The sequence below is a fragment of the Falco punctatus genome, assembly GCF_963210335.1.
Source record: "Falco punctatus genome assembly, chromosome: 9".
Classification (NCBI taxonomy): Eukaryota; Metazoa; Chordata; class Aves; order Falconiformes; family Falconidae; genus Falco; species Falco punctatus.
Genome location: NC_137589.1, coordinates 4,231,067 through 4,252,553, shown reverse-complemented (window position 1 = coordinate 4,252,553; position 21,487 = coordinate 4,231,067). Strand labels below are relative to the sequence as shown.

The 21,487-nt window shown below is 46.6% G+C and overlaps 1 protein-coding gene across 6 annotated transcripts in view; it reads right to left on the bottom strand.

Annotated features, from left to right (window-relative positions):
- CTBP2 (C-terminal binding protein 2) overlaps positions 1-21,487 on the bottom strand; it is a 145,385-nt gene that overhangs the window by 10,111 nt on the left and 113,787 nt on the right. For 3 of the 6 annotated variants that reach the window (XM_080403119.1, XM_080403120.1, XM_080403117.1), the window contains 2 exons: positions 3,177-3,331; positions 1,703-1,847 (listed from right to left, as the gene is read on the bottom strand). In XM_080403119.1, coding sequence (XP_080259245.1) covers positions 1,703-1,847; positions 3,177-3,331 — 300 coding nt within the window. Of the gene's footprint in view, positions 1-1,702; positions 1,848-3,176; positions 3,332-4,020; positions 5,038-7,821; positions 7,931-10,554; positions 19,553-21,487 lie in introns of those variants that run through there. The other 3 variants (XM_080403122.1, XM_080403121.1, XM_080403118.1) reach the window with 3 other exon arrangements.

Genomic DNA, 21,487 nt, shown 5'->3' with positions numbered 1-21,487 from the left:
ACAGCTCCTGCCCGTTTGTAGGCAGAGGCCGTAGCTGCTCGTAGGGGAAGAGAAGAGACAAGAAGGCTGGAGGGTGATGGGGGCACGTCCTGTCAGCCTGCAGCTCTGCTGAGCGTCCCCATCCCCAACCCTGCTGGCACTTGTCCCTTTTCTGCTGGACCACTTGCTTAATAGAGCTGGATGACACCAGACTGCCTTTCCCGTGAGCTTCTCACCCTGTTATTTGCCCTCGTGCCCCCAGGAGCAGGAGCTGCTGGCACCAGGGGGTTAAATACCCACAGTGGATAGTTCAACACCAGCATCTTGTTCTGGGGGTGTCTTCTGGGCCAGACCTCGTCCCACAGGTGGCCACTGGTGCGTGGCCAGGCACCGTGTTTAGGCACTGGTCATTCATTTATTGACTGCACAGTTTAAAAACTACCTTATGGAAAGCAATACCAATTAAACTTTACGCTACATTTGTGGGTAGTCATTACATTTTCTACTCGAAACCACATCATTTGGCCACCCAATTTGCCAAGTATAAAAAGAAGGATTATACTGCAGTATCCCATTACTTTAGTCGTTATATTTTCCCCTTCTTGATGTTCAAAGCCTCAGAACACTGTTATAATGGATAATAACAATAAGAGTTAAAAACGTGAAGAAACCATTACATCGAGAAGACATTGTTCTCCTCTCAAAAAAAAATAATTCACTATATTGAGAATTGCTTTTTTAGGAATGACTATTTGAAACTCTCTTATCGCAATTATCTTTGTAAAATGGCTCACGTGAAATGGCTGTTATTCTTCACTTCCCCAGAGATAACCTTTAATACAAGATATCCTAAACACTATTGTAGGACTGCTTGATAGACTGAATCTTGGGATCAGATGATCAAAACCGATTGTAACTCAGCTGCTAAAATCACTGATACAATTAAGCTTCCGCAGCTGTGGGTGTGCAGCCAAAGGCCTCTGACCATCCCAACCAGTACAGAAATCCAGTGTCCCCAGCACTGTGACAGCCATGCAACGCAGCCTGCACGCACCCCTGACCCCAGAAAAATCCCACATAAGGGACATAAGGGCTCCTTTCTGACAACGTGATCCATGTATTTTGGCAGTCCATGTATCATGGACCCACGGTAAATGTCTTTTTCAAGTTCCTGAGGCACCGTTGATGAGATAGCAAAGGAGGCAACAGCAACCCAACGCACAATTCCTGCTCTACCATCTGACACGTTGCCTTCCCAGCAGTGTGGGCATGACTCTGAGAACCAGATCAGATCAAGAGACTGATCTTGCTTAACAAAATATAATAAAACACCCTTCCTCCAATTTTTCTAGAGCTAGATCAACTCTCCTGTGCCAGAAATAGAACAGCCATACAAATATCCTTGAGTACAAGCGGGCACCTGGAACCAGGAACAGCTTAGGAATGAAGGATTCAGATAGGGCAGTCTTAACACAGTATGAGCCTAAAAGATGCCTTCTAAAACTTCTAAAACCACACCAGTTTTCTTGTCATAATATTCTCTACATGAAAAAAATATGTGAACGGCACCTGTAGTTTTAGGGGCTGAATTAAGGCCCCTTGGAGGCCCTGCCTGCAAGCCCGCATTGCAAGCACAGCCCTAAGGAAAGCAGCAGGTATTTGTGCTGATTTTAAAGACTTGGAAGGACACGGGAGGGAATCAGGGTGCAGAGCTGAGACCTACCAAGCTCCCCTGCAGCTTTGATGTCAATGTTGTCGTAGCCACTGCCTATTCGAACAATGACCCTTAAGGCCTTGAACTTCTCTAGATCTTCTCGAGTCAGCGTGATGGTATGGTACATCATCGCCCCAACAGCTTCATTTAATACCTGGAACAGAATAGAGACATTAAGAGCCACCACGACACCCGGAGGGGAAAGCTACAGCTCCCGAATCAGAATATTAGTGAATTGTACATTTGCGCTGCTGACCCCAGATTTGACTATCTGACCCAGGCACGGTGCAAGCTGACACTTCAAGGTGTCACTAAAACCATCAGGGGCGTCACCTACCGACTCCGAGGCCATTCCCTTTGGGAATGGATTGGATAGGTATCTGAAAATTATCATGTTACGTCTGAGAAGACAAGACAAAGGAAAACCAAGCCTGTCGCTCACCCAGACCCTTTTCCAGGTGGTTATCTGCTAATCCTTCTACTTCCAACCCTTTAAAAGGTATTAGGTTTTATGGCAGTATCTATTGGTTTTGGACATGACTCTGTGTCACTTGTAACTCCCTGACCTTCTTTTGCATGTTGGAAGCTCAAGTACCTGTCACACTGTTCACATTAACCTTTTCTGTATGTTTTCCGGAGTACCTAAAAAGATCTGCGTGAGGCTTTGCAGTCACATAAGGCTGTACTTTGTCCCCTTCAATGAAGATTCAAGCCTCTATTAGTGCTCACCATAAGCTACCTCAGTGCTCTGGAAACCCAAGACCTATGTAAATTCTCCAAGACTGGCTCACCTATCATCTATTAATGTCGCACAAACCCCTCCATCCTCCTTCCCCCACATTCAGTAGTTGAAGCACTGCAAAGCTCAGCAGTGATGCTATTTGTCGTTCTCTTCCCTTGATTCTGGAAGCGATTTCTGATAACTTCAAACCTCACTGGGATTATCTAAATGTGCACAAAGAATACTTTTAAAAGCAAGTAGTTGAGCTTCCAAGCAGAAACACCGATCCACACTGCACATATCTGCCTACATGCTGCCCCAACCTCACTTACTCCTTGCTGGGGAGAAATGAGCTGCTGGAGGTGCAGCCAGCACCCGAGGAGACCCATCAGCAGTGTGGGATGGTGTTAGCAAAGCCAGAGCAACTGTGCCGCACCCTGGGGAAGCGCAGAGTGTTGTCACTCCTGCACTGAGCAAGCGGACTTCAAAAAAAAATGAGAAACATTAATAATATTGAGGTAAAAAACCTGATGCACAGAGATAAGGTGACTTTTTTGTGTCGTGTGTCCCCCCCCCCCCCCCCCAATAACATCTGGCTTCTAAAACAGCCTCGAATTTTAATCTGCAGCGACTTCTGTTGATGTTATCTGCTGATTGACTCGAAGTACAGCTGGGTACACATTTTGCTCAAGAACTGGCAGAGAAGGCTGGAGCACGCCGGCCCCCAGCCTGGCCCCCCCATGCCCTCGCAGCTCCCGTTACCTTCTCGTGAATCTCCTGAGTTGATTGTGCGTCACAGAATGCAACCGTCGCCAAGTCCTTCAGAATGGGCATCTCCACCGTACAGTCCCTCCCGTCCAGCAGTGCCACCAGGGGCCGGGGGTGCATGGGGCCGTTCATGATTTGAGGGCGAATACCTGCAAGCAGAAGGAGCGCAGTTTTTACACCGGCAGCAGTCGGAAGGTTCCCCTGGAGCAGCGGTACCTGCGTGTGTTCCTGTGTCAGGTGAGGGGCAGCGGTACCTGGTTTTGGGTTGTACAACAAATTTCAGGGGATGATGGCAACACAGTGCAAAGCTGAGCACAAGGTCCAGATTCCTCTCTGGGAGTAGGGCTGTGGTTTTGCCCTGGCTGGAGAGAAAACGCAGCGAGGCTTGCTCCCAGGACAGGGATGGACGACCCCATTTCAGCCACTGGTGACTTTATGGGGGTGTATCCCCACTCTGCCGATCCTCACCGACACAGGCCACCTTTCAATCAAACCACGTACACCAGAGCTGCCGGCCTCTTAAACCATTTTGTTTAGCACCTTAGGAGTGAACCCCAAGCCAGCAGTCATTTTTACCCCTCCCTGCCTGCAGGAGGGCCAAGGTTTTGTTCCACAGATGTACACTGGCACTTGGTCTGTTTTTTTAAGGAATGACTTTACCATTTTGACCACCTCAGAAAGACAAGTCCAAACAGATATCCACTAAAAAAAAAAACAACCAGATTACTGGAAAACCACACAAAAAGCAGGACAAAGAAGATATCTTTAGCATATAGGCTTATATTCTATTACCAGCTACCAAAAGGCTTCAAGGTGGGAACAGTGAAGCTCAGCTTACTTTGTAAAACCAAACCTGGTCTCTCCCCATATCCCGCAGGATGCTCCGGGATGTGTGGCTGGAGCCAGTGTGAAGGACCGTGTATAACAGGATGACATGGCCGCAGACCCTGCTCAGCCATGGCAGCAAGTGCTCTCGTGCCAGTGCAGGACACCGCTCCTCTCCCACTTACACACACCTCGCCACTGGCTGCTCCCTTGAAACTATTTGTATTCCGGGGTCCTTTGAGCTGTGCTGTATTTTTCTCATTTCACATTCACATGTTCTCCAGGCTGAGGTGAGGAAAGGAAAGATCACCACCAAGGGCTGCAGAAGGCCGGGTTTTATATCCTATTTATTGCTCTGCCAGGGATTAACCAGTTCACAGAATCACAGAGTGGTCAGGGTTGGAAGGTACCTCTGGAGATCATCTAGTCTGACCCCCTGCTACAGCATGTTCACCTAGAGCAGGTCGCACAGAATCGCATTCATTTCTGGACAAGCCACTTAGAAATTTCTGTACCTCCCTTTACCACTCAAAAGGGCATTTACTACATTAGGACCGTACAAAATATCTCAATTAACTTTTTTGGCTACCCAGGTGGTTTCTGGGAAAAACAAAGGTGCAGGGAGCTGGGGCTCTGGGCACAAAGTATTTTATTTCTGCTGCTGCCACCATGAGATGACCCAGCCTGAAGGGTCTGGGTTGGAACCTTCACACCGTGCGTAAGCAGCCCCAGCATCGCCTCTCTCCTTACCAACCCCCTTCTGCACGGGAACCTTCCAGGGCTACCAGCCAACATCTGTCTCACCTTTAAGCACAGTGGTTGTGTGATCCTTTTATTGAGGGGCTAACAGACACAGTAAATGCCTTCACTCCCTCTGGATCGGTGTTTTCCCCCGCCACACTACATCACCAGTATCACCACGTACTCGCAGTGAACCTGCTGATGCTGGTGAGCTGGGCAAGCACAGGGCTTGACTGAGGAAAACTGCCAAGTTGTTCTGAGGTATTTTGCAGGGGTCAAACATTGCATGTGGAGTATTACAGAAAAAATGCTTCTGCCTGTGGCACTGTTTGAGTAAGTGGGACTAAAGCCAAGAGCGGGAGGCTCCTTCACTGGCCCTTGTGCGCAGGGCTGGGTACTGCTCCAGCTCTCTGGAATGCGGTCAACCCCAGGAATCCTGTCACTGCAGCCCCATGTGCCAGAGAAGTGACAATGAGATAAAGAAACTAATGAGAAGAGCAACGCACCAATTTCTTTTTTCTCTTTTTTTTTTTTTTTTTAAGGCAAAACTAAATGTGCCTTTTTGTCCAGATTGCTGTCACATAAAGTATTAGCAAGATCTCCACCAGCTGATGCGTATGTGACAGACACAGGCGCTACAGGCCAAAGCGATGCTTCCTAGACTGTGCTGGCACCAAGAGCATCACCCTGGGGAGGTATCTGTACTGCTGCGTCATAAAACTCAGAATAGCACATAGTTACATATATTTTACATGAGAAAAAATGACCCCATGGAAACAGGCAGGTTTAATGCAGTGGGTTTAACGGCTCTCCATTCCTATTTTATTGAATCTGCTTTAAGAAATGAAGAAACAACCAACCCAGCAGACCTGACTGAAGATTTTCAGCATTACACGTGAACATTTTTGGAATAGGTCCTTCTCTCTGTCTTTCCTACCAAGCTCTCCATTAGCATGTACTGGAAGCAATGCGTTTTGTTTGCATGCATTTCATCCAGATGGAAGTGCAACTGTGTCAGTAGGCAGGGTAGAGAGCCGAGACGATTTGGATAACTGAAAGAAGCTTGCCATAAGCAGATAAGCAAGAATAAAAACATGTACAAATCTCAGAGCGCTTACACAATCCTTGTGTGAAGCACTATACTGCAGCTAGATTATTTTCTCAGGTTAACAAGCGAGTGAATTATAACACTGACTTAAACGCTTACTAACATGTATGATCTCCAAGGCTTAGAGCATCACCTATCAGCCTCACGCTGCAACTGTAAATAACATGGAATCGGATGCAGCGGCAAGGTGGCCGTGGCAGTCCCTGCTTCGGCGGCCACCATCCCTGTCCCCACACCACCCAGCATCTGGACAAGCTGAGCTCTTGAGCTTGGTGCTCACCAGGGACCAGGACCAGCCTCAGGCAGAGCAGCATGCACACGGAGGCTGTTGGCGGCTGCCTGCAAGCACGGCACATGGAAAATGAAACCACGGGTTAGCTGAAACTTTGACATTTAATCTGAGCCCCAAAATAACGGTTTTATTATGCAGCCATTATATAAGCTTCTTTGAAAGTCAAACGAAACACAGCTTTTTTTTTTTTTTTTTTTTTTGAAACAGCATCTGTGTCTTTGCCCAGGATTAGGGATGTAATTGTGCATGATGACACAGGCTTCTTAGGCATTTCACCCTCACCCGCACACAGAAGTGCAGTTGCCGAGGTTGAATGCTGGCTGGAAAGAGCGAGGTAGCCAGAGGAACGTCTCTCCCTTCTCCTACTTCAATGAGGGAATTTACTTCAGCTTGACAAGGAAAGTTTTGAAGCACATCAGTATGAGATGGAGTGCATAATGTATGGAAATTAGGTTTTAATAAAAACCATTGACAGATTTGCAACTTAAACTGTGGTATATAGTCCTCACCTGCCTTTCCACCACCCTGCACCTATTCTTCACCGTCCTACCTCTGGCATAAACACATTCAAACCAAAACATGTGGGCTGACAAAACCAAGCTAAACTCAGCCCGCTTTTCTTTTTACCCAAGCTCATACAGCATGTTTGTTCTGCGTGCGACTGCTTCATTAAGAACGAGGTATGCCATGGATCAGAAAGTAATTAAACAGCCAGACACCTCCCCTAAATTCTGATAAAACACTGCAGCCATTAACCCCTTCACTCTGCCACGCACTGCAAAACCAGGGGGCTGCCTCTGCCGAGGGGTACGATGCTGTACAATCCAAGACCATCGCTGCCCGCCCCCCACAGGCAGCAGAACCAGTGGGGGGGGGGAGGGGGCGGCGCAGGCAGGAGAGGCAGCAGACCATCTCTCCTTGGGGCTGGGGTGGGATCAGTTCTCCCTCCCAACCGCCTCACAAATTTGGCGGCTCCACCGCCATCTGAAGCTGGTTTTGCCAATAAACCCCCAGCCATTCTTGCAAAGTCATGGCAAGTATTGTTCGATATGTTCGGGTTTTTTTTAGGCGTTTTCAGCTGCCCGCGGACCCTCATGAGCATTGCGGGGAGAGCTTGCTAAGGAAGAGGGAGAGGAGGAAGGGTTCATGGAAGAAAAAAAAAGAAAGGTTTTGCAGTCACGCTGAGAACTCAAACTCCACCCCGGCTCACAGGCAACTCCGCTTGTTGCACGCAGCCCCGCGTATAAAGTGCTTTTGTTTCATTTTTAATACACAAAGCCTGCTTGTCCTCTTCTGCCGCTCCTCCCCTTTGCCACCCACTTGTATCCGATCCCAATGGCACCCCTGCCAAGAGAATTAGGGAGTGCTCCTTGGTAAATGGCAGCCTTTGTGTGACCGCAAGACGGCTGGTACTATCTCACAGAAACAAAAGCAGAAGCCATTTGCCTAATTCTTATTAATCTCAGTTGCCTACACCACGCAGCAATAAAAAAAAATAATAAAAAAAAATAAAAAAGGCTTTAAACATGTTCACTTGCAGTATATAAAAGTGCATCAAGAAGCGATCCTGACACTCGCCTGAATTACCCGTTCACAACAAAGTAGCTACAGTTTTACAGTCAACTACACACTTTATTAAACAAACAGAAAAGAAACAGGAAATTTCCCCTTGCCTGGAAAATGTTGCCTCCACATTCTTCTTCTTATTAAAAACCACACATGGCAGTGGAGGAGGAGGGAGGGAGGAGGAGGAGGGGGGGGAACCCACACACGATAAAATACTACCACTTTTCAGTGCGTTGCCTCTCCTTTCGTCTACGAGGGGGTATCTTCAAACAAGCAATCCCACGGCCCACAGCTGCAACATCTCAAGACAAATGTCTCTTTGAACACGGAGGGAAAAGAAAAGGCTTTTGTCCTGAGCCACAGAAGAATAGTCTGAAATTGCGAGAGGAGTTACAGTCACCTCTGCGCGGCTCCCAACTCTTCAGAGCACTCCCTCCAGACTTTGCTGAAGCTTTTAACTAATCGTAGTTCTTTCCCAGCCCTTGAATAAAATCATGTGAGTGCCAGCCAAAAAATCTTATGCTATGCACACTAAAGGGTTTGTATATGTCACAGTTGCTTTTTCCCCTTCCACTCCCCTCCTCCTATTGACTTGCACATACAGCGTTTTTTTTTTTTTTTTTTTGGAGTTGTCTCAAATGGATTTAATCTGTGCCACGCTGCGTTTTATGTTTGTTTGGGTTTTTTTGTGTGGTTTTTTTTAACTTAAAAATGAAACATGCCTTTCCATGCAGAGTATATTGAACAAGGCTCCAGAAACAGGCTGATAGCCTTTAGCAGCAGCAGCAGCAGCACGAAAATAAACACAAAGCACTGGGGGAAAGCAGGGCTGTGCTGATCTCATCTATCACCCAGAAACGAAGGGCCAAATTCTTTCTTGGTGTCCACACCAACTGCTTTTCAGCATCGAAATCCCACTCGCTTGCTGGCAAGATTCACGTCTTCTTAGAGATGCCCATCTCATCCTGACCAGTTTGTCCCAAACAGGTAAAAGCAGCCCTGTATCACTGTCATCCCAGTCCCACACTCCTGGGAAGGGCTGCTGCGGGACAGGGTGAAGGAGGGGAGGTTGTACCTGTGCAATGCCCCATCCCCAGAGCACGCAGTGGCTCACGGCTTGGAGCAGTTGGCTTTTTCTCTTTCTAGTCGCCATCACCATTGCCAGTGGCAGCAACAGCTGGAGACAATCCTCATCCAAGAAAAAAAATCTGCATCTCACTCCCACTTAATAGTGTTAGTGCTGCATCTTACTATTTGTCATTCCCTGGCTAGAGAGCAGTGCAAGTTAGTTAACAGAAGGATCTAGGTGGCCTTTCTGCAAACTACCCCAGATCCATCAAACTGATTTTCAGCCATGGAAGCCAAAGCTGAACCAGAGCACTGCCACTGCACCAGTGGTACCGACTACAGTGCTTCAGCTGGGAGAAATGCAGTCCCTGGGGAAATCTGTCAGCAGCAAGGTTAGCCTGTGCAGACCTGTGTTTCTCCATCACCAGTTCACCACCATCCCACTGGTTCAAACAGCATCATCCTTCCCCTCTGCAGACTGGGGGTCTGGACCACCCAGAGCTGGTCCCAGGGAAACACTCAGGACAAATGGGCAGCAGTTCATAGGCACGGGCAGGCCTCTAACAGACAAGGGTCCTGCTGACCCTGTTGGATGCTTATGGATGCCCAGGAAGGTCCTGGAATTAGAGGATGGGATCAGGAATAGGAAGAACAAATGTTTGTTACCTGAAGCTGATGCTGACTTGTAATATAAACATTAAAAGACCTGTCAGCCCCCCTAAAATCCAGTCTCCGAGTACAAGACAAGGGGAATTAGGCACATTTTTCTCTTGAACTTACATTGCCATTGCTTGAGCACTTCAAATTTTCTGCAGATCACTGTCCTATCCATCACCCCTCCATTACAAGGCAGAAAGCCGGGGTCTCCCAGTGCCTTTCTGAGGTGGCTCGGGGTCCCCACTCCCTGTTGGCCCTGGGCCATGCTCTCCGTGGGCTGTAAACCAGCGCGGACCCTGCTTCAGGGGTGTGTGGAGGGGAAGCCTGTGGGAAGGCATCTCTGTGGGTCACAGGTAAGACATGGGGTGGGGATTTCAAGCTGTAGCAGAAAGGTGTAAGCAAGTTGTGAAGGTGCCATCAAAGAAGTGCTGAAGGAAGGTTTCTTGTGAGGATGGGTATTTTTTTGCAAAGCACTGTGATGCTGCAGGACCGAGAGGACCACCCTCCCCTACTGCAGTGTACTCACACGTGATGCTCTTTCTTTCACTTAACCTTTCCTGTTAATAAATGCTTCTTATAATAAATGCATATGCAAAAATGAAATACAGTCTTATCTTGCAGTCAGGGGAAAGAAAGAAACAAACAGATATTGTTATTTGTAATTGTAAATACTCTGGAGGCACTTGGCACTGTACAGACAGAAGCCACACAAATACACAGCCGGCTTAGAAAGTGACATCAAGTATCTTTTTTATAAACAATCAAGGCATGCTTTTTTTTTTTTCTTCTTTTAAGCCAGGATCCTACCAAGGAAAGACTGAAAAATCTTCTCATTTAGAGAAGACCTGGGTGTTTGAACCCATGTCCATAATGCAGCTGGAGCTGAGGGGCTCCACGCTTGCAGCCAGGGCTGCCATGGGGAAGGAGGATGATGGCAAAGCAGAGGCGACTTCCAGCCCACTGGGAAAACCCACAGGACCATGGCCACCACCCCCAGCAAGGGAAATCACACTTCAGAGAAACTCCCAAGCCCCAGAAAGATGGGCAAAAAGGGAGGAAGGCTCATCCTTCCCCGTGAGGGGCAGGTTCCCTGCTAGAGAAGGAAAACCTCATACCTGCCATGGTGAAGAGCCTGGGCAAACTCTTGACCTCTCCAGCATGTTTCCTCCCATCAGCACACAAGCGTAAATGGCTTTTTTCCAGTTCCCTTTTCAGATAACTTTTCACGGCTTCCTTTAAGAATGTATTTTTAAAAATGCATCGGAAATTTCCATATAAAACAATGTCCTTACTAGGTGATACAAACACTGTAATTACAGTCCCCAGCTGAACTACAGAAGCAGACAGCAACCACAAAAAAATCCTCAGTAAAAATACGGGGAGTATATATATACATGGTATTTTCTTACTCTTATTTGAATATCTGTAGATACACACACCAGAAACAGAGATACCTCTTCACCTCCTTTTGCGTACCCCCATTAAAGCACCGAGATAGGCATAAGATGCCACAGGGATGCAGTCTTGGGTCAGGAAAGCCAAACACAAACTTTGCAAAACTCTGGAGCACTCTCCATCTACAAAATAATCTCTGGACTGAATTAAATCTCATCCAGGAGCTCTCTAGATACAGCCACAAGTATAGAAACTGCTGGAATATAATAAAAAAAGTAATAGAATAGTACTACGTAGCCTCTGCTGTATACCTGCCTTACCAAATCGTCGGGTTTTGGTTATTCCCAGGTGGCTAGGTTGGTAAATCTGGGTCTACGAACGCCAGCCTGTGACCTTCTGCCCCAGCTCACAGGAGGGTTAACAGGAGCAACTTCAAGAGGAGCTAAGCAAGGCCTTAGGGTGACACTCGTAACGGCCATGCAACACGACAGGAGACAGAGGGTGGCCGAGAACCCTTGAACCCGAGAACCTTGGGGGACCCCAAGAAGCAGGAGTGCAGAGATGGGATGAATGGATGGGATGGCGAGTCTGGGGAGGCAGTGGGAGCTGCCAGGGCACGTGAGAGAGATGGCAGAGCAGATGGGAGAGGCCATATGGGGTGGTGAGGGATGCTACCAAGAAAGCTAAAAGAAGCACCTGAGAGAAAAAATGCTTGCTCAAAGGAGCTCCGTTTCTTGTATTCCTTTTGTTTTTTGAGAGGGATAGGAAAAGAAAGGGAAAAACCCAGTTAGGCGTTGTACTGTGGTTATGATTCAGACACCATATGGACTCTCAAACTGTCCCACTGCCCAGGGCTGAGCTTTGCAGCTGCTATTAAAACCATTATGGAGAAGGCAGCAAAACCCTCAACAAATTCTCCTCAAACATGCTCCATTACCAAACCCAGTGCTGAAAACAAACTGTATTTGTAGTGCTTAGTGGATGGCTTTCTTGATATTATCCAGAAACCTGAAAAAAATACTTTCTCTCCAGTGTGGTCACTTCATCTGCAGTATATACTCTTTACGTTTCATATGCGTGATGCTCATCTCTGAGACACACATTCCAGCCATATGGCATCATGCGAGAGGGATGACATCCCAACACCAGCTCTCCTTTGGGTCCCTCCCTATTCTCTTTATCCATTTATCTTTTCCCTTCTATCGAAATGGAAACAACCTACATTGTTGTTTCCTACAACCTACAGCAGTAAAAAAAACAAATGAGATCCTCCAGGAAACAGACAGCATTCATTGTTGTTTTTTTTTTTTTTTTTTTTTTTAAATAAATAAACCCGAGGAGAACGATGCTGATGCTTTACATGAGGGTGTAGGGGAGAGCCGCTGATAGTAGCCATCTGGGCAGGAGGCTGCTTGGACTTCAAATCACCCCAAGCAATTCAGAGGCTGTAAAGACATTTTGGAAGATGAGATGTAAAAATCAAAGCTAAAGATGAGCCTGCCGACCAGCACAGACAGACAGCCCTGGCAGTGGGACAGCCTGACACACCTGAGACCACCTGAGACCAGCACCGGGGCTGCTGACAACATACCAGCACTGCAGGATGCAAGCTGAGTTTTATCACATAGAGGGACAACTGACAGCCCTGTGGTTTAGACTGGACATTTCCTTTGAATTAAAAAAAAAAAAAAAAAAAAAAAAAAAAGGTAATCCATCAAAGCAAGCACCTAGATTCAGCTTTTAGGAAGCAAGGGGCTCAATCACATGAGCTCTCTGTGTGCCACCAGCACCTTTTAAACTTGTGTTTGCACATTGATAGCCAGTGATTCTGAGTGGAAAGCAAAAGGTTGCATTGTGAGATACTTGCAGGAATTAAATTACACTGGCGTTAAGCACTGACATTAGTCTTTCCCATTATGCTGGACAAAAAGTGCTACCAATCTTTTAGGCAAGATATACATAGGGCTTTCTATATGCTGCTCTGCTTTGCTGCTGGAGGTTTTCTGTAGATCTCAGGAGAAGGTCAAGATGGCATCAGGAGCTTCTGTGCTGGGGAGGACAGTGGTTGCCATTCACTGTTGGCTTACGGTGTTCCCTGTAACTGATGCTCCTACTGCCCAGATGAGCAAGCTAGAGAGACAGGGCTGCTTTGCTGGGGCAGGAGCCTGGGCAGCCTTTTGAAAGATAAATCCTCATCTCCACATCCACCTGCTGTCATCTCAAGTCATTTGTTCACAGTAAGAAGGGATATCAACCCACCAAAGATCCAACCCAGGCTTTACCTAACGCTCTTTCCACAAGGGCAATGTGGGAGCCTTCAGTCAGAGCCCAGCTCGACTTTAAAATCCTCCTCAAACCAACCTCTGGCCAAGTGCAAAGTGCCCCAAAGGGCTGGCAGCTGCCTCCACTCCTACAAATGCTGCGGGATCGGCCGTGGGCTGCAGCAGGAGCTGTGACCACCCAGGGAGCACCTAAGGCCCTGGCCTGTGTGAAGGATGGATCCAATATTAAAATCCACCTGGACACCTCCAGTGCCTTCACTGAAAGCGATAAAAGGTGCAAAACCTTCAAGCCACAAGCAGTGAGTGATGCCATTTGCAGTGACACGCACCAGCGGAAAGAGAAAGATGTGGGTTGTCCCTGAGCTCTGTGAGCCACACAGCTCCCGGGGGCTTTTCCATAGCTTGAGTGACGCTTGCTAGCTACCAAAGGAAAAAAGACTGAGAGCTCACTCCATAACCCCCAGGTCTTGCCAAGGCCTCATCCCTTGTAAGACCTATTAAAATAGCTCCTGGGCGTTTGCCAAGTGCACAAGCCCAGCTGGAACCGTCTGTTCAGCGACCCCATTGCAAGGTCATCCCTTCTGGAGACTGAAAAAGCCACTGTTCAACCTACGATGTGAAACGTTTCTGCTGAGGGCTCTGGACCTTAGATAACTTTCTCCCTTCCTATTGCTGCTCCTGGCCACGTCCCCATTCTCAGATCCCCAGCCCTCTTTCACAGTGAAGATCAAACGAAGGAAACTTCTGCGTGGAAAGGAAGCCCAACCACCACCACATTTCCAGCTTTTCTGCAGCACATTCACAGCCAGTACAAGGCTCCCACTTTTTTTTTGTCCTATTTTTTTATGTCTCTTGTTTTCCATTTCTTTCCCCGTCCCAGCCTGTACCCGGAGCCCCCCCCGTACTCTCCCATCACTCTGAAGAATTTGAGACCAATTCTGCTTAGTGCAGAAAGGATGGCAAAATGGAAATATATGAGCAAGGGGATAACCCTGGAAGGTCCTGGGAGGTGCTGAATGCCTGCAAATCCCACTCATTTCCCTAAGATAAACACTCTCACTTCCCTGTAGCACCGGATCATAACTAAGCGAGAAAAAAACCCCTAAATACTCACACTCAAAAGCACTTAACTACAACCTACTTGCTATTAAAGTTGATTTACTTTTACAATGAATGCTTTACAAGTGTATCGTAGGATTTTATCACAGTAACACTAAAAAAAGAAAAAAAAAAAAGGCACACATTGAATTCCTGTTGATATATAAAGCAGCCTAGAAACGTAAAAACACAGCAAACAAAACTTTGGGCTCAGCAGCGACCACCAAAACCCACCAGCTCTCCGAGGATTAGCAAACAAAATCTGTTCTCTGCTGCTCCTGCAGCTGCAGGCATGTCCCCAGCCCGGGCGGCAGGTCCCCCGGCACGCTCCCCAAAGGCAGGGTGCTCATTTCCGAGTTCCCCAGCTCCTGGCCCTTCTGCTCTCACCCAGGGAACTCACTGAGACACCAGGAAACCCACCACGGTTGAGGTCAACCCTCAAGCGCATATTTCAGCTTAGCATGTATTTCAGTGCGTGCTGTCCTTAACAGAAGCGCTTTCTTGGACTGGGCTGACATCCCCTCGAGGTGCATTATTAATTATTTGCCAGCCAAGAAGGTGCACTGTCATGGGAGATGAAGAAGAGGATTGCACCACACAGCACAGGCAAATGAGAACTGATTTTTTTATCCTTCAGAGGAACAGTTTACAGAGGGAGGCTGCCTTGTGGGTCCTCCCAGCTACAGAGAGTAAGTAAGCGAAGCAGCTCACCTGGGAGCACCGTCCCCTGGGCACCCCAGCCCCGCAGCCCTGCCTGCAGCCCAGCCGCTCTGCCGGGGCATGGCCCTGCAGGCAACGGCAGCGCTGGGGGCACAACCAGCTGGCTCCGACCTGCCCCTTCGCTTATACTTTCTGAAGCTGAATACAGAACCCCAGTATTTACTGGGGTTTTTTACTACATCTTGGAAAAGACTGGTTCTACCTCAGGCAGGATTGACTGGCTGTGACTGCATTAAGAAGACAGAGCTCGGTATGTAATGCCCTAGGGGAAGTATTGAAAAGAAACTCCTGCTTCAATACACATTCCTTAACTAATACCTTTTATTATTTTTAATATCGTTGTAAAGCTGTCTCCCTAGATACATCAGTAAAACGAAGAAGGATCCCACATTGTGCTTGCAGCCACCTTCCCAGAGGAGCATACTCTCCTGGAGAGTTCAACAGAAATGGGGTGATGTGGGGCCTGGCAGCATCTGCCACCCTGATGTCTTCTCTCTGAGACACCTGCAAGGCTGCCTCACTCAGCTGTAAAAAAAAAAAAAAAAAAACCCAACAAAAAAGCCAACCCATGACCACTCCCAAGAAACCTCAATGTCTTTATCCAACTTCTCTGAAAAAAGATTTTAGAGATGCCACACAATACAGCCCTTTTTAGCTATTTGTGCCCTCGAGCCATGCATTAATACAGCTGAGACTAAGCTGGATTGAGGGAATTTTAAATTGGTGTACTGGACAACATAGAAGGTTATGAAAAATAAAAAGATAAAAAAGCACTCTGAAAAGAAAAAAGAAACACTCAACACAGAACGGGATTGTAAGCTGAAAATTTCGTGAGATCAGGGTGAACCAAGACCTCTACTGAAAGTATTATTAACAATAGCATCTTATCTCCTGTAACACAGAAACTACACGGATTAATAGCAATACAGCGATTAGTAACAAACTCCCAAATCTTAAAATATTATCATTTTATCACATTTTTTTTTTAGACTGAGGGAAAAAAGTGGTGGTCAGGAGAGAGAACTCTATTTAAACTCACTCTTTTTAAACCTTCTGACTTTGCACCTTTGTAGAGCCTTATGCTAACAGCAACTTGAAATTGTAAAAGGGTATTTCAGAAAGAAGTAAGAGCATGTATATACACTTAAGACAGACTTCCCAGGTGCACGAAAGAACAAGCTTTGGAGACTGCATGCAGAAATTTTGACGCCGTGTATATAGATGTCAGGTCTCTACTAGTAAACTTCAAGTCAGAAAAAAAAAAGTCTTCTGCAATTGATTCATGCATATTAAATCTTTCCTAAAATGTCCAAACCAAATTAAACCAAATGAGGTATTTTTTGTGAGTTGCTTTTAAATTCAGTTCTTGCAAATATCCATTAAACCCTTTGAAAATTAAATGAATTTTATTTTTAATGTAATGTGCAATTGTGGAGACCTGAAGAAAAGCGTGTGGTCCCCAAAGCACATGTGTTTTTCTAACTATACAAGTTGGTCTAATAAAAGATATTACGTCTCCCTGCAAACCTCGCCTAGCTTCAATTTTCTGGCTGACTAAAGGTAACAGAAAAAGTTTAATGATTAACTTTCAGGTTCTCTATTCTCCCCCTTTATCAGGCTTTTCCTGGCTGCTAGCATCCCTGCCTTCCCGCAAAACACTGCCTGCAGGTCTAGGGGAGGCATGCACCCACCTGCGGGCAGTGCCAGGGACCTCAGCCCAGCCTCCACACACCTCCTCCTGATACATCACCACCTCAACAGCCTTTGGACCCGAACGTGGCTGGAACAACCCAAAACTTCTTCTAAGAAGAGCTCAAATAATGTTTGAGATGTGGTTTCTTTTGTGACAGTGGAAGGAAGCTCTAAGTAAGGACCCAGGGTGGAAGCTGTGGCGCCTCCGGCCACTCCACCTCATTCTCCTTGTCCTCTCAAGGCTGTTGGAGGCTGAAACAAACCCCTCCGGAGCTTTCCAGCCAGGCTCGTCTTGGGCCCTGGATGAGCAGCACGCACCACAAACAGGCAAGGGAGCATACCTAACCTTTTTTCTCATCCCTGACCCTGAAAATGTTCTCTTCTTATTAGCGACAATCCACAGCCACACAACTCACATCTTTAATTTGGTGGAACAAGCAATGCCTACCAAACACCATCACTAACTTACTGATACCAGAAGTACCTATTCACCCTGAGACACCACATCTGTCGGCATGAGTGACAACCACCCTGCTGAGGGTTTCTGCATGGGTTTTTTCCTGCGCACCCAGGGTGGGCTCAAGTCAAGGCTAGGTTAAACTCTCATTGTTTTGCAAATCCTACCCTTGTAGCTGCTTCATCTCCACCTTTCCTGCACCAGCTGGAGGACACTCAGCCTGGTCAGCTGCACACAAGCGCCTTCTGGTTTATGTAAACCATGTTCAATGTCCAAATATTGCACAGTTCCTTGAATAATAGAGCTTACAACCTCCATAATTTATCACCAGTGTTTAAAATAGTATCACTAACCCTCACAAGTAATGACAGATGAAAAATTTATCTAAAAACAAAGCTATTTCAGCTATGATAATCAAGAAAAATCTTTGCTAATCTGCTACATCTTTGAGCAAAAGAAATACATGCTCCCTGGGTTGCGTACTAAAACAAAAATGAACATTGGCAGAGCAAGCAAAATCATCTACAAATACAAATCAACCTTTTCTCCTTGTGAGCCAGAGCAGCCCAAGGGATAACAGCACGTTCATACTTCTGATGTATTTATACAGCACATTTCATCTTCATTAATCTAGATAACACACTGGCAGATTCATATTTTTCGATTCCAAGAATGATGAGCTATTCATGTGCTATGGCAGTTCAACACCCACCTCTCCCCTGACCACGTGGGGCCCTGCAGAGGTCTCTGACCATCACCCTGGAGCACCCTGGAGCACTTCCTACTCCCCCGCCGCCTTGGGAAGGGGCTGTAGCACTGCAGCCCTGGCTTGCTCCAGCTCCCAGTAGCCCCTGAAGTTCACTCCACTCATTTGGTCACACGAAGGACCTCGCTGAAGCACAGGGCAGCCCTGTCCTTGCCCTCCCCAGCTCTGATGAACGTCTTTTCTCATGGGAGCAACCTCAGCAATGCAACAAGAGCTAAAGGAGGATGATCAGGATGCTGGAATAAAGCACGCCCGGCAAGGATCTGTATTTTCTCTCTCTTTTTCATCAGGTGGTATTTTGCTCAATAATCTTCATTCTTAAGGTGTCTTATTTTCTTGTGCATGCAAAAGACAGCTACACTGAAACTCCTGCGGCTGCTGGGAGGCATTTCCTACCGACATCCTGAGCACATTAAGAGACAAATAAAATCCAAACTGTAGAGAAACTGACTGCTCTTGAAACCATGTTAAACTGTAATGGGCTGAAAATGTCTTCATTTTTATGCCTCTTCACTATCACAGAGAAGAAAGTCAGTGCTGATGTAGGTAAGCACAGGCTATAGGTTTATCTAATAATGTATACTGAAGGTAGTGAAAAATATTTCAAATTTGCCTACAGTTATAAAACTGTAAATCACACTGAACGATACCACTGCCATAAGCCGTTTTCCTCTAATGGTTTTCTATATTTTATTGGTTCAATAAAACTCATCACCTATCAACCTAAGAGCTGTAGTTATATACCCTATGGTTATTCTCAATTAATTGATTTTTTTAGTTCTAAAATTGTGCCACAAATCCACCAGAAGAGTGAGGTATGGCAAAGTGAACCGATCAGATTTCATTTCTTTCTCGGGAAGGAGGTAGGGGAGGGGGGGAAAGGGTGAGTCTTGTACCAAAGTTCCAGAAAGTTGACAAAAACTCCTGCCTTGCAGTAGAAAGCAGTTGGCAAAGACGGATGCTGATGCATCGTACCCCTGTCTACATGTTTATAGATTTGATCACATTATACAGATTACAAAATCTGTATCAAACAGAGTGTGCTGAGAAAACTCCCTGGGATCTTGAAAAAGGCGGCTCCTGCAGCAACAGCATTACACTGTGCCTTTGTCCTAGGGGATCCCAAAGCCCCTCGCACATTAGCTGCCACTGGCACGACATCACCCCGCTGGAATCAAGAGGTACAGGCTACATGGCCAAGAGGTGAAATAAGACATGGTACTCATCAAGAAACCCAGCTAAACAAGCATTTTACAATTATTTCTCACACAAATATGTCTGTGTTTTCATGGTTCATTCCACAAATACCCGAGAGATAAAATGTACAGTACTCCGCGTAATCTATTACTCTAATTAATACCTTTGATAGTACAAAGAAAAATCCAGTATTGGTGAAAAATCCGTAACACATGGCCAGTTGAATTTCTTAAGCGTACTTCAGAATACAGAGGTGGCTTCGTAATTATCCCCAAGCCCCTTTCCATTTAGTAGCATTACTTTCAGCAAGAGTTTTGCCAAGTGTCTCCCTGGTTCTCAGCTCAACAAATGGGTCACCATCCCTGACCTGTTGTCCTCCCCCTGCAAGCACACAAATGCTGGGCCCATTTGTTTCCCTGAAATCCTCTTTCTTCAGAAGGAAAATGGAAGGTGATTCTTCTGTAGAAACTTGTTAGAAGTTGCTCTCAACAGAGAGATCACCTACAAGAAGATATGCAATCTCAGTCGCAGGGTCTGGATATTATATCCTGAGTTTTCTAAACAAGCTATTTTGTTGCTCCTTGTAAGAAGCAGACCTTGAGAGAGGTGCAGATCCCTCTCAATGCCTTGTTCAAGGTCTAGCCAATTGACATGGATGGGCTTCAAGATATTTTTTTTGTTTGTATGTAATGCAAAGGTCACAATTCTTGAAGGACTTCTCTTCAAGCTCTCATCGAATGAGCGTGATGGATCTTCTGTACCAAACTCAGCCATGCTGCTGTGCTCTCCAGGGGCCCTGCAGGAAGCGTTGGAGAGGACATTGCACAGACACCCACAACAGAAACACGTCTCACCCTCTCCTGCCTCCTTACTTTGCACTGAGCTGGTGAATCACACTTGCTGCCAGCATTAGGTACAGAGCATGCACCAGGACTCCTCCCTGGCATGTGCCTGGATTCAAGCACTCAGTCAACTTCAGACAGCTTTGCTGTTTCGGCCTGTCAGGCACATAAACAAAAAATCAGTTGCTACTTCCTTGCGATTCACATGAGGAGTGCCTGGAGTCAATGGGTTCAGTGTGGGGATCATTCAAACCAGCTGCGGCCAGTGAAAAGAATCCATTCTTCATTCCTGTGACCAGGCTTGCTAGAAAGTAGGGAGCAAATGTTCCACCCAAAATAGTTTTGGTCTGAGCACAAGAGAAGCTATTGGCAACAACAACGTTGAAAGAAAGAATGCCTTAGCACCAGGCTCAGATGCCTTGCAAATGTATTTTGTAGCCTCTACCGCAAATTGTATTCCGTTCTGCCTGTAACAGACTACATGCTTTAACCAGCTCTGGCAGATTGCTGCGTCTCTTTATTTTGGCTAGTAGAGAGCTCCCTTCCGTATGCAACCTATCTGGGATGGAAAGCAGATCTACTGGGATGGAAAGTCCAGTCCCTGCTGAGCACCAGGCCACTATGGCCCTCCACAGCGAAGCCCAGTTGTGCAGGAGTCCTGGGCAAAGGGTGCAAATCGGGCAGCTCCTGGCTGCTCACCCTGCCCTGGAGCCATGCGGCCAGGCAGAGGTCAGGTGTATTCCCTCGTGCTGGCCACGCAGTGCAGCTCCTACACGATGTGTACATGTGCTGCGTGCACCCTCCTGCCCCAGCTTCCCGGTCCATCCTGGACTCATGGTGCAGAGCAGGCTCTGAACAAATCCTCCACCGTGTTGTACGCTCCCATCACCATCCCTCCATGCACCCAGTTTTAGCAGCACAAGGATGCTCTGAGAGTATTTAAACAAATTTTCTCAAGGAGTTGTAAAGCACCACAGCAACCAGGTGGGAATGGCCAGGTCTTTGCAGTTTATTTTTAAACTACAACAGTTCTGAAAAGCAGAAGGTGTTGATGTTGCTAGGGTCGCAAAGGTAGAGTAGCAGACAGTAAGAGTTCCTACTGGATGAGTGACCAGGCCTGGTCTGAGCTGTTCCTCTGGGTTGACTGGCAAGAGCAATTAATCCTGATGCGGTGCATATGTTCCAAATTTTGTGTACTTCAGAAACAAAATGAGAAAAAACGTTACTGTGCTTTGCTGTGAAATATCAAAAGCCCTGAACTGTGATGCATTAGGATGGCATTGTCTTAAGGAATCTCGTCCAACTCAAGGCTGACAAGAGGAGCTGGCACGCAGACATGAAGAAGTGCCCATATTCTTTCCTCGCACACCCAGGTACTTTTGCATGGCACAATAACTCATGTGAATATGTCTCCATCCTCTTCATACAGTTATCAGTGCAGCCTGAACTTAGGACAACGCCCATTAACAGAAGATAGAGGAGAGGATAACAACTAAGATAAAAAAGATTTGCATTTATTAATATCACAATATAAAGGAAATGATAAACCCCTGCAAGCCGAGTTTCTAATTTGGTCTTAATCTCACTGGGTGTAGCTGC